Genomic DNA, 13,393 nt, shown 5'->3' with positions numbered 1-13,393 from the left:
TGGGGTGTGTCAGTTGTGTGTTCTTTTTTAAAGTTTCAGTTTCACAGCTTTATTATTTAAAAACAAAAAGGAGTGACCACTGATAGTTAACATGGAAGAAAATACACTCCTCTAGGCTACGAGTTATTTTAGGATGCTGAACTCATTGTTGGCACACAAAGGTCTCAGTGGAGCTAAGCTATTCCATAAGGAGGGGCAGAGCTGCTGTTAATGGGAGAGGTTATACAAGGCAGTGTAAAGAGGTCAGAAAGATGTAGCACAGCCACTCTGTGACAACCAGAAGCAAGCTGTCAAATACACACAGATCGGCCACAACATTAAAGCCACGACTGATGTGTATTTTGAAGGTCCCCTTTGTTCTGCCGAAACAGCTCTTGTCCATGGGGACACAGACACAGAACCTCTGGGGATGGGTTTTGGTTGGTGGCTGTAGATTCTTTGGGTTTTAGGTGGGGTCTGGGCTAATTCCAGCACATCCTGCGAACAATCAGTTGGATTCAGATTTAGGGAGCTCTTTGTCTTAGTCATATTCCTGGAGCTGCTATCGAGCAGTTTTTACTAGCAGTGGCGCATTGTCCTGGATAAGAAGGATTTTGCAATTAGAGAGGGTGAGGAGTTAGGAACATCCACACAAATACCTAGACCTGACGTTTCCCTGCAAAACACTATGTAGATGATCAGTGTCAGTCACCTCACCATTGGTAGTCTTAATGTTGTAGAATTAAAAGCACTGGTATTATTGTTGGTAAAACTCCTGTAACGTAAGTGTTGACAACAATATTCATACTATACACTTTTATTCTCTGAATACTTTAGACTTCTATGTCTAAGGAGAGTCCAAGAATCACAGAAGCTTTGTAAAGCTGGGAGGCTTCCAGTCAGTCTACTGGTGTTTGTGTTCGGTTGATGTTTTGTTTTTCCTCCACTGCATGCCTGTAATTACTGCAAGTGACAGCTAAGATGGATGTCAACAGACAGGATGTGCATGAGATTTATCCTTTTAATAACAGCTAACTAATATTACACCATGGGAGCACAATAAAATATCTGGCCTTTAGGGTTAGAGCCTTAAAAAATGTTTTCATGGAACATTTATTTTGATTATGTATTTGATATAGATCACAGGAGGATTAAAGTAATTATAAGCTCTACAAAAAAGTTGCTAACTAATCTTTTTAGGTTATAACAGATCCAACAGGCTTCTACAAGTAAACTTTGTGGCAGGTGTCTATTTCATCTCCACGGACTCAAACGTGTCCAAACAGACTCAACATCAGAGCTGCTGACAGAGTCACGGGGATTAACATACTGTATGTGCACAGGCTCACATCCACATGCAGACACACACTTAAAGAGCACACTGGGTATGTACACACTCTACAAGTAGAGACAGAATCCTAACACCTGCCAACCTGCTTGTGAAACTGAATGGATTATTTTTATTACTGTGAACTCTTCTGGGGAAATTAGGTGTGAGAGACAAGTGCACCGTTTCCCACACAGACCTTATTTGGACAAACTGCTAATATGGGCTAAATAACAGATATAATAAAAGACAGAAAAAATGTATAGACCTCAGTAAACACTTTCCTGGAAACTTAATGGGCTTAATCACTAGTTTCATTGAATAAAACATTAACTTTATTTTGTAATCGATGGGCATTGCACAAGTCAGAAAGGAGGACTATCTAGCGTGTGCTCATTGGATAATAAGTTGTCAATGAACTTGTGGAGTCCTTGGTTTCACAATAACATCCACTCCTTGTTTGGCACATCTGATTTCAAAACACCAAGATGGCGATGAGAGAAAAAAAAAAAAAAACAGCTTCAGGCTTGACTAACTAATCAGTGATGTCATGGTGGCTACATCCATCTTTTATACTATCTTTACTGTTTTTTGTCCAAAAGAAAAGGACTACCTTTCATCACTTTACTCGTGGACAAATATCGTTGCTCATCTTATTTTGAAAATTTTGTGATTGCTAACAAGTCAGCCTCCTTCCTGTCTGGCCAGTTTGCTGTCCTTGATGTCACTGGACTGTCTCTCCAGAGAATGCCTCACCCCACAGACCGACACTCCATCGTATTGAACTTCAGTCATGCCAAACTTACTGAGGCTGCACGCTTGTACAAGGACTATATGCAGTCCAGCACAGTGACGCTTGAGACAGCTGCGAGACAAGAGGTTCATCGAAGAGACCGCTTCATTCCAACAATATGCAGTTCTTATAAAGTGTAAACATCTCTTTATATTATTAATTGTAACTTTAGCTTTTGGTGTCTCAATTGTTGCATACAGTGAGATCATCTCTCTGTGTAGGCCAGATGCCGTCAGCTGTTTCACTGCGGCTGCCTTGAGAAAGGTAACACAGATATACATGTACACACAAACAAGCTAAAAAAACGACCACAGGCACACAGAAACAGATACAGACACACAAGATCTTTCTGTAAAAGAGGAAACAATGATGCATCTATAATTTGATACTAAACAGAGGGAAAGAAGATCTACATGGAAAATGGACTGTCGCTTGATGAAACAAGAGAAAGGATTATTCTCCAGAAAAGCTGTTTTTGTCTGTTCTCGTGCCCCTGTTATCTCTCTCTCTCTTCAGGGATTCAATAAGGCTTTGTCTCCTTCTTCACCAATGACCGCTACTGTTTCAAGTTTTTGCAGTCAGGAAATAGACACTCCAGACTGCCTTGTGTTGTCTCCATGGAAAGCGAAAGTTGTGCAAAACACTACGTCAGCTTGTTTTTCATCTACCACCCAGCACCTTGTTCAGAAATATATTTAAAAAAAAGAAAAAAAAGAAAAAGAGAGAAACGTCATAAGGTTAACTCTAAATCTTGAAAAAAATCAATACAAAAATCCCAATTCCAAAAAAGCTAGAGCACTGTTTAAAATGTAAATGATTACAGACACAATTTGCAAATAAATGACCTTGTTTGTATTGTAATAATGATAAAGTTCCTCAATTTAGAAATTTGACATGTTTTTATGTTGTATTGTGAACATATTACAGATTTATGAGATTTGCAAATCACTGCGTTCTGTTTTTATTTACATTTTTTGTGCCAGCTCTTTTTGGAATTAGGGTTGTATATCGTTTCCATTTTGGAAGCAAACCAAGCCTGTGAGTATCCGTGTAATCAAATCATAGCACCGTCAACTGGAATCTAATTTAATAACTAACTAAAAGAAGGTCACTCTTTTTCCTTCAATAAATTCACAGACACCTCTTAGTGTCAGCTTGTTTGCCAGTCTCTAGGGCACAGGAGGACATGTTCAAAACATGTTTAATCATTAACGTTTTCACATGAGTTTAAATCAAATAGAACCATTATACCTATTAGCACAAACACTGTCACACTGCTTCAAGGCCAGAACGGCTCTGTAGATGCATGCGTGTGTGCATGCATGCGTGAAGAATAAATGAAAGAGTTAAGTCAACAGTGAAGAAAAAAGCTTCCTAAAGAGCAATGCCTGAGCATAACTAGCATCACTTGATGAATCCTGTTTAAATACAATCGAGCCTGAAACCAATGCAATCCAGGGTAGCTACAGATTTAAGTTTTCTGTCTTCTACATTTATCTGTCCTGGCATATGTTGAATCTTTCAGCTGATGGTTTGGTCTGGTCTGCAGTGGTGATGTTGGTTTTTCCAACAGCACAGAAAATGTCCAGAAGCTTAAGGAGTAATTTATTGTCTACCTTAGGATAAAAAATGCTTTGCCCTAAAACTAAAGTCAATCTTTGTTACTTTTATTAAACTTTATCCACTTGACATTCGAGTTACTTGATTGTATTCAACTAATAAACCAGTAAGCTTAGACCTTTACAACTGTAGACAATAAACTTTGGAGTTTATTTTGGTAATACATGTGTGTCTTTAGCTTGGTCCATGTATTACAGAAACTGGCGTAATGCTCGAGGTTCGCATGCTTTTTCTCTTCTGCTAATCTTTATCAATACATCTGGTCCTCATCACTGAATTCAAACACTATAAATCACATTTCTACAGAAACATCCAGCAACAGCTAATAATTATATTGCTACAGACTTTCGCTGGACTACATCCAAAACTTGGCTGAAGAGTTTTATTAAACCACAATGATTAGCTCATGCAATGAGTATTTACAAATGTTAACACCGGGGGGTTGTTTTAAAAGACCAATGTGTTTTGCTTGAAACAATTACAGTATGGCTACAAAGCACTACTGAGATTTTACACAATTTCTTCAATCTAAAGGTTGCCTCAGTAGGCTTAATGCACTTCAATATCAATAAGATCTCAGGGGAATAAGTGTAAAATAGTGTCTTAATGTAATTTGTAGCAAACATTTTATTTATATAGCCACTAAACAGGCCTGAGAGAGCTACTCCAAAACCCTGTCAGCAGTAATCAAGAAACCATATGGCTACATTCTAATCTGATAAAGCAACTGACTTATCGCATGAGAAATAAAAATATACGAGAGAAGCCAGAGTTGGTTAAAAAAAAAAACTACTTTCCAAGGAAAATATTAGAAAAGGGTTAGATTCTGTGAAAAAGGTGCTTTGATTTTAGTACTGGAACTCAGAGAGCTGTCAAAGGCGATCACTGTTTTACAGCTTTTTATTGCCAGCGACCCTGATCTCCACAATAACTCAGTGGGACGTTTACTGCACATGTTCATCTTCACCTCTTTTGTGAAGATGCTCCTTCAGTTGAAGAATCTCTGAAGTTTTTAATAAGCAGATTATCTATGAAGAGCATATTTCTAACAACAGTTATAGCACTACAACAATAATACTTTGGCCAATCGTACAAACAGATAACTTCAGGTGTTTCAACACACTTTATACAACCTAATTATTATTCCCAATGGGACAGTAAACTTCTATTTTAAGGTCTACAAAGACCATCAAGTATGTAACCCTGATTATAGAAGAGAAACAATATAATTAAAACCTAATACCAGTGTAAGACACTACTGTGGTCTATGGCATGCTATCCTTTTGGTTTCCCAACACTCCACTCACAGGGTTAGTCCCTACCCCACAATGTCCCCCTGGGTAACATCCCCGACCTAGACAAAGCCAACCAGCACAGCAAAATTAATCTAGACAGTCTTGATTGAAAAATGCAAATTTGATCTTCTTTAAGTCACCACTTGTTTCAGTGCTTGCTCCCCAGAGAAGGATGGCAGTCTCAGTGTGTTTTTATTGGCAAAGAAATTACCACTGGTGGTGCTGAAATCGCTTTCTAGCTCAACATTTCTCCTTTAAAACACAGGAGCATTTTGGGTTGCATCTCACACCTGCTGCTGCACATGAAAGCCATCCAGTGCTAAAAATAAGTTTAAATGGAGTCAAAAAAACCCTAACTTCATACTAGAGGACTACGTGGATACACTCACACACACTCTCTCTCTCCCTCCCTCCTTCCCTGTGTACTGTCCTGTTCAATAAAAACTGACCAAAGATAAAATTTGGAATGCACCTCTCACAGGTCGCAGTTTTTATAAAACACCACAAAGCAAAGTCAAACCTCATGCTGCTTCTGTAATCTGACTGATAAAGCTGTCCTTTCATGTTAACGCCAATAAAAGTACCTGCTGTCAGATATCAAAGTCTGCCGGTTTTATAGATCACCCCTTAAATCTTTATATACTATAATCCTCCCAATATATAAAAGCAATACAACACATTGACTACCCAAAAGGGCAATCGAAACCTCTCTTATTATGATTAAGACGCTAATCGACCTTTAATATGTGCACATGTGAGGACAAGAAGATTGGAGTAGATAAAAAGAAATGAATAAAAGATGTCACAATGTACTGCATAAACGTGTGGCCTCAGAAGCACCTGAAGACACACACACAGACTATGACATTTAAAAAAACATATATTTACTGCATTTCAACACAAGCATCAGTAAGATCTTGAATGAGATGAAGTGAGATGTTGAAAGATTTGTTTCCCCAAACAGACCTAAAAGTCTAGCCAATTTTAGCCCCTCTGAAGTCTGTATACATAAAAAAAAATCTAGTAAATGAAATTAAAACAAGTTTAATGGATACAAATCTGATGGTTAATGTAATCTTTGAGTTCCATTGAAAGCTAATTTTAGCTGTTAAAAATGCACAAGGTATCACTACCTTTCTTTTTCTCAACACTGAAGACTCGTCTGTGACACCTGACTTTTTTCCTGCCCACTACAGTTTTATTTAATCCATGACTAAAAACAAGTTCAAAGTCTCCTAACAGTCTCCTGTAGTTAAACTGAGCTAACTGAACACTTTCACTGCCAACTGTCTCTGAATAATAATTACTTCAACTGCTCTAAAACGGACTGTTAGCCTGAGAAATCTGAGGCTAGAAAGAAGACTTGCCTAATCTCTCCTTTATCGACCATATATTACTGATAATCTGACAGCCTCCACATTTATTTGGGGCAATACGGTATCATTGTTTTTCAGAGCAGTGGAAAATTCCAAACATGTCTTTCTGTTTCTGTTAATGAACGCATCAAAGTGTGTGGGCACCAAATTTTACAGAAGTAAGGAAAACGGTATAGATTTCAGGCTAACTCTGCTAAGGTGCAATAGCTGATGGATAACAACTGGTGCACCACTAAAACACTTCAGTTGGAGCATGTGCTCTTGGATTCCGACATAAATAGACATTTGACAGTCTGGCTCAAAGGGCATACCAAACTGTTTCAAAATATCAAAAGAACACATCTTTACTCAATGTTCTTCTCTCTTCATTATCTCTCCAACACATGTTGTCATTACAGCAGCTCTCTGAGCTCACTAGTGCATAGCCAATTCAGTAAAGTCTTTAATCACCACGGAAAATCAAACAACCTTGTCTTGCAGGAATACCGCCATTAGGTAGACAAAGAGTGCATGTGTGCCCATATAGGTTTGATGGTATTATAGTTCGATCTCTATTAGTTTAAAGCATTTTTATACCAGCATTTTGGAGGATAATGCAGTGATAAGCAGATTAAAATCCCTTTGCTATAAGATACTGTCAAAGACTTTGTATGCTATACTCAGTACAATAACTCAGACAAAAGGTTAAATGTGTAACTTAGGTATAATGGATGATTTTAAATTCGATCTGTAAACCTAGGATTTGAGACTCATTAGAATATCTTAGTAAAGCTCTTATGGACAGGTTATCTACCTGTGTCTCAGACATGCAGCAGTGTATTATAACTCATTATCCATGTTTGCCTCTATTCTGAATCGCTAGGTGTTTAGTAAAGTCTGAAAAACAGAGCAACAAAAAATGAGGGGTGGTATATGATACCCCTACCATATAATACTATATATAAAGATAACAAAAATGGAAAGTGATGAAAGAGCACAAAGAAAATGACGCAATGCTCTTAAGCTAACTGAATATGACTCCTTCAAAGCAAACAGATCTACTGTATGAGTTCAACACGAGAGAGCGAAGAGAGCAAAGACTCCCTGCACTCCCCCGACTCTCTCTTTAGCTCCATACACTCTTCTCTCGTTCTCTTTGCTGTGAGTGAGGTGATGAATGTGTATGTCTATCTCAGTTTCTATTAATAGCATGGTGCAGGGCTGGAGGTGTCAAGGCTGGGGAGGGATGAGATCTTTCACCCTCTCCCTTTCGCTCTCATAAACATACAGAATTAAAGCATGCTACCACAGAGTCCAGATGTAGCCGAAGTGGGGTGTAGGTGGGGGTCTGCTGAGCGAAGCAGAGAAGAGGGGGGTAGAGGTACAGGACAAAAGCCTGCAGCAGAGCTTCAAACAGGGTACTGAGTGATTTACTACCCATATGATAGAAGCACAGCAGAGCTACACAAACACAGTGACACACGAGTAATAAGACACATAGACTGTCAAACAATGACTCAACAGTTTTAGCCCTGTGAGCAGTGCGGTCTGTCGTGTAAGAGACGAACAGTAGGTTTGATGGAGAATACTACTACCAGCTACACACTGAAACTTCCTACCTCTTGAGTTGGTAGCCAAGTCGGCCACTTTCTGAAATGCATCTAGGAAGGCAGCCACGGCAACCACTGTCGCCCTAGAAGAAATGAGAAAGACAAAGGTTGATTTAAAATAAAATGACAAAAAATGTACTAAAAAAAATGAACTGCAGCATACAAGTGATGGTAGTCAAAGACACAAACAAATCTGATCATTTTAAGATGAAAAGAGCCACCCAACAGGGAGACGTTAGTGCAGTCCAGCATAACCGATAACTCTCTGCTACGTTCACCATTAAAACAGTGGACATGACGTGTGCTGCCTCCTACATGCTCTACCCAGGCAGCTCTCTCGCCTAAACCGCGATCACTTCCTTTAGCGGACCCTTTCCTGCTGTGTGCTACATCTGAGAAAGGACAACCGTGGAAAAATACCCCGAAATTCATGTGTGAAAATGGCATAAATGTGCTAGATTATACTGAACATATTGTTTAGTGTGTGTTTAGGTTAAAACTTGAATGTGCCCTGCTGTGTGAGGAATGTCTATGCAATTACTTAAGAGACCACTGGAATCTGTCTGGCTCAGCAGAGCGGCTCTCGAGTTTGCCACACTTACAGGTCAATAAAAGGATCAATGGGATCTACCCTGTTCGGCTGTGAAATGGAAGAACGCCGGTTTAAGAGTATGCAACTTAAACCGGCGTTTCTGTCATCTTGCATCGCTTAGCAAAGCGCAAGTGCAGTATAAATTACTTTTTAATCGTGGCAGATTACAGAAAGGGCAAAATCCAGTGCATCATAAAAATGAATGGAAGTCTGGTGTTGATTACTTTCTTTTTTACTCATTACAGAAACCATCTTCCTAGTACTCCAACGTGACTGCCTACCTGGCTGCCTGGCAGACCAGCGGTTGTGCGTGCTCGCAGCAGGCGGCTTAACTGTCGAGCCCACTGACAAGTTAACGTACTTCAGATCTCCCCTTGATTAAGATCACAGGTATAAATAGATGAAAGGCTCTCGGTGTGGGCACGTGCGTGTATGTGATATCAGATCTACCAAACAGAGACTAGACAACCGCAATCAGTCATGCGTGCCAGACAAAGAAAGACAATTGATGAGAAATTTTCCACAGCACTCCCAGCCACAATAGATTGTTTGTTCTAACACAGGGGATGTTAATTTGTCAAATACTTGTTAACTTCCATGGGTAAAGAGAAAACCTTCATAACACAACCTGGGAGTTTCCCACTAGGAACTACGTTTGACAACTGGAAAAAAACAAAACAAAAAACACATAACTGATTACAGGACAGAACTGCAAAGGGAACAAAGGTATTAATATTCCAAGAAAAATGTACTACAGAAATAGCAATAACACATCAGGGTTGTATCCACCATCGTATAGTCAGGTTCCATCCATGTTTTTTCTGTTCATAAAGGCTTCTTCTTCTTCTTTTGGATAGTCCCTCTAAAGTTCATCTGCCACCATCTCATCCTATTCCTAGCATCCTTCTTTGTCATATGAACCCTCTGCAAGTCACTACATCCATGAACCGTCTCCGTGGTCTTCCTCCTCTGTTCACCATCCCTCCTTTGTACATGTCCAAACCATCTCAACCTTGCCTTCTTTAACTTTTTCTCCAGCAATAATAGTAGGCAATACCTTCAAATAAGGTTTTAGTGTCACTAATTAGACATCTGCACAAATATGAACTGTTGTCACAATGCCCCCTACTTTTCTGAGTGATTTTATTCTTTATCAATTTTTCCTATTAAACATTTTTACGATATTTTAATGCTTTTTTTATTAATGACTAAATAAATTTTTTGAGTCACAGATAAAACCTTTTTTTGTGAATTCCGATCACCAAAAAACAGTAATCCCAAATTTCAGATCATACTAACTTTGCTCCAGGCATTCTTTGGATATTACATTTCTGCATGGATGATAGTGACCGAAAGCATAATGCCTCAGGCTACAAATGGGCTGTCGCCGGCATGGAGGCATTAAAATAGATGTTTATCCAAAGACACATACAAAGCAATGCTGAAAGGTTTTTGCACAACACACCTAAACCTCAATCAATCTGTCAGCAGTTGTGTTGCAGTGTGGGTAATGCTGGATCCTGGATACAACAGGAAGAAACAATGAAGGAATAAGCTAATTAGAAAATCAACCCTGGTTCTACAGCATTGACTTGACACCGTCTGCTTTATGTCTCACAGTATTATCAGGAGCGCAATAATAAATCTGTCACGTTTTCTATTAATACATATCTTTTGGGATAGGAGGAAACTGGGTTTCAACCAAGAACCAGTGCTGGAAATAAATTCTGCTTCACATACATTCCTAATGCTGACTTACATATAGTGTGCATTTGTATCACACAAATAAAGTTGTTTGGAGATATCTCAGAGGGGCCTTATGCAAGGCTGACAGAAAGGAAAAGCAGACCAGATGATAAACAACCCTGATTCAAAGATTAGTCAGAGCAGGGCTGTTAGGTGCTAGCATCCTTCAAAGGACAAAACTTTTTCTTTATCACTGAAAAAAACCTAATGCAATATTGCCTAACAAGTGTTGTGTTGTTTCAGAGCTGACCAGAAGATCCTGGGGTGTGTCCTGCGAATGGAAAAAGAAACATACGCGCAGGCAGACATAGATTCCTTTCTATTTAAAGCCCAGTGCGGGTACCAGAACAACCTCTAACTGATATCTGCCCCCACTAATTTATAACATGCACACATTGGTCTATGGATCATATTTTACGTGCATTTGCAGCAAAGTCAAGTTTAACTCATTAATTCAAAGCAGACTTGTGCAAACACTGCTTTCAGCAACCCTGGCTCCAGACAACTTAAGTACAATATGTGGTAGTTAACCGTTACTTGTGATGATTATCTGCTTTTATCTGCTACATACTTTTGCAAGAAAATGCTATTAGTCTAGTTTTACCGTTAATTCCAGCTCTGTGACCTTTTTGTGTTACAACACAAAGAAAATTGGTAACCCTAACCCAACTGGGAGGAGAACCTAGGGCCGATCCAGGACATGCTGGAGAGATTATGTCTTTTGGATACCTTGGGAATGCCTTAGTGAATGCCTAGAAGAGCTGGATGAGGTGGCTGAGGAGAGAGAGGTCTGACTATCACTACTCAGAGTGCTGGTCCTGTGACACAGTCCCACATAAGGACTAGAAAATGGATAAAATGGATGGACAGATAGCTAAAAGTCTCAACATGCCAAAACTAAGACAGAAAAAAAAAAGAATCGGCTCTCGACAGCAGTACAATAGTGACCTGACTTCTACCGATGGTCTTAAAATCTGCACACACCCCTGTTCTTGATTTAGCAAAAATGACTTTAATATAACTATTCCACAAGGCTTTGGTCAAGCCAATTCAAACTCCCTATACAGATTGCCACAGTCCAGCAAAGTGCACTTTCTGACAATGATACATTCAGCACCACTGCCCTCACAGCCCTATTCTTAGTGCAGCAGAAACTGGAAAGAAACCGGAGCAAGTTTGAGTAGGAAGAGGGTCTGTTCAACTCAAATTGATAGCTCTTTATCAATAAATGAATCTATATACATATCCTACTGCTTATTTGAGCCAAGTAAGTTTTTCTAAAGATAGAAAAATAGTTCAAATCCAACACGAGCTGTCTTTTTAAGGTTTATGTTGGTCTCTTTCAACAGAAAATGAACTTAAAAGCAGAATGGTGGGGGACCGTATCAAAGCCCAGCTTTGACACAGCTGTGTCAACCTCGGTACACCAAACAGACCAAACACTGACAAGTTAAAGGAGGACTGTCATTAGAAATCAGTTAGCCTATATTCCACCCTGCCTTCCTTCTTCAAAGCTCTGTTCTATACGCAATCACATGTGTATATATTTGTGCGTGTGTGTGTGTGTGTGTGTGCGCGCGCACAATGGCTCTTTAGAACCACAAAGAGCAGAGGGAAAAAAAATGACAGAACTACCCGAACACTGTAATTGGTTGATTTCCTAGTTACTTCGTAGGGGAGAGGGGGGCAGAGGGGCTAAATTACAGAGTAGTCTGCCTTAGGGCATCATTACACACGCAGACATATGCCGCTAACACTGCTGGCTAGTCACTTATCCAGGCCAAGGAGGGAAGGTGGGTGTGTTTGTGTCGTACTCTGCGTATGTGTTTGTGTGTATGTGCGCCCCTCTATGTAGTCCACTCCCCAAACAGATTACAGAGGACTGTGGGTTGGGGGTTGTGATGTAGTCAAAAGGGCTATTTTTGCATTTGTAATGGCTTGAGAGAGGCTTTAAAGGCAAAAGAATTAGTCTTATTTGTAGGTCACCATGAGCAATCCTGCACTTATTAGTGATCCAGCAGCAAGGGCATCATTAAAGGCACCCATATGCAACAACCATTGCAGACTGTAGCAGGGTGTAGGCCAAGATTAATCAGGAACATTAAGTCTAAAATGATCCTGTGAAGGATGAAATGTTTTCTGAGAGCATCAACTGGCTCATCCTCACAGAGCTGCTCAACTGACACAATGACTATACATTACATGCCACGAAAAAGGCAAACACAATCATCCAGCTACCACTAGTGTACTGGGACTAAATAAAAAGATCCTAGTGTAAACTCCCGCCCCAAGTCAAAATCAGCAGGTTTGTACTTTTACCAATGTTCGGAGACCCAGACACACAAACACTGTTCTGCTAAACAACCAGTCATTAGCAAAGAGGTCACAAATACTCCCCTGAGCTTTAGCATGCCAGGGTCACATATTTAACCCCTGAATGATGGAGACGCTTGAATAACATATCACCATTAATCAGCCCTAATAGTGAGAAAATGGACAAAGAGGACATGGAATTCCTCTTGGAAAGAATTGTTAAGTCACTGAGCCTTTATACAGCTGTCCCTGTTAGTCTGTTTGAGGACACGTGGACACTTAAATGGAAAGAAAAATGCCATGCACTGTTAATCAAAGAATAATTGAAACCACAGGATACTTGTGTTTGCAGAACCCAATGGACAATGAGCTTTTATTTCAGCTGTCATAAGTTATTGGACTGGTGACACCTGCCCACTTAAAAACAACTAGGAGAGGTGGCTGGGATGGGCACCCATTGTTAGAGGAGGACTTGGAATAAAAACGGCAAAAGGTGTGTAAATGTACAATAGAGGAATGTCCTAAAGACGGTAAAATGATGAAGAGGGAAATGTAAAAGACCCCTGTGCAGTATTGTTAATGGATGAAAAGTTTGTGTAAATTTCATTGCTCATTATGTCTATGTGGCTCCTTGAAACTTCTTGAGAATGAAATTGTACTGACATCTTTCCAGAATTTACACCCTTAGTGCTAAAGAGGATCTTCGTGAGGTACCATAGAAGTTACGCAATAGTAACTGGGGTGTGTATCCCATGACACATAC

The 13,393-nt window shown here is 39.7% G+C and overlaps 1 protein-coding gene across 8 annotated transcripts in view; it reads right to left on the bottom strand.

Moving 5' to 3' along the window:
* The window catches only part of LOC134636360 (protein MTSS 1-like), a 48,456-nt gene that overhangs the window by 31,930 nt on the left and 3,133 nt on the right, over positions 1-13,393 (bottom strand). For all 8 annotated transcript variants that reach the window (XM_063486309.1, XM_063486316.1, XM_063486313.1 and 5 more), the window contains exon 3: positions 7,989-8,062. In XM_063486309.1, the coding sequence (XP_063342379.1) occupies positions 7,989-8,062 (74 nt within the window). The remainder of the gene's footprint in view (positions 1-7,988; positions 8,063-13,393) is intronic.

Source organism: Pelmatolapia mariae, linkage group LG10_11, assembly GCF_036321145.2.
Source record: "Pelmatolapia mariae isolate MD_Pm_ZW linkage group LG10_11, Pm_UMD_F_2, whole genome shotgun sequence".
Taxonomy (NCBI): domain Eukaryota; kingdom Metazoa; phylum Chordata; class Actinopteri; order Cichliformes; family Cichlidae; genus Pelmatolapia; species Pelmatolapia mariae.
The sequence above is the reverse complement of the archived record's forward strand: the minus strand, read 5'-3'. Positions and strand labels throughout refer to the sequence as shown.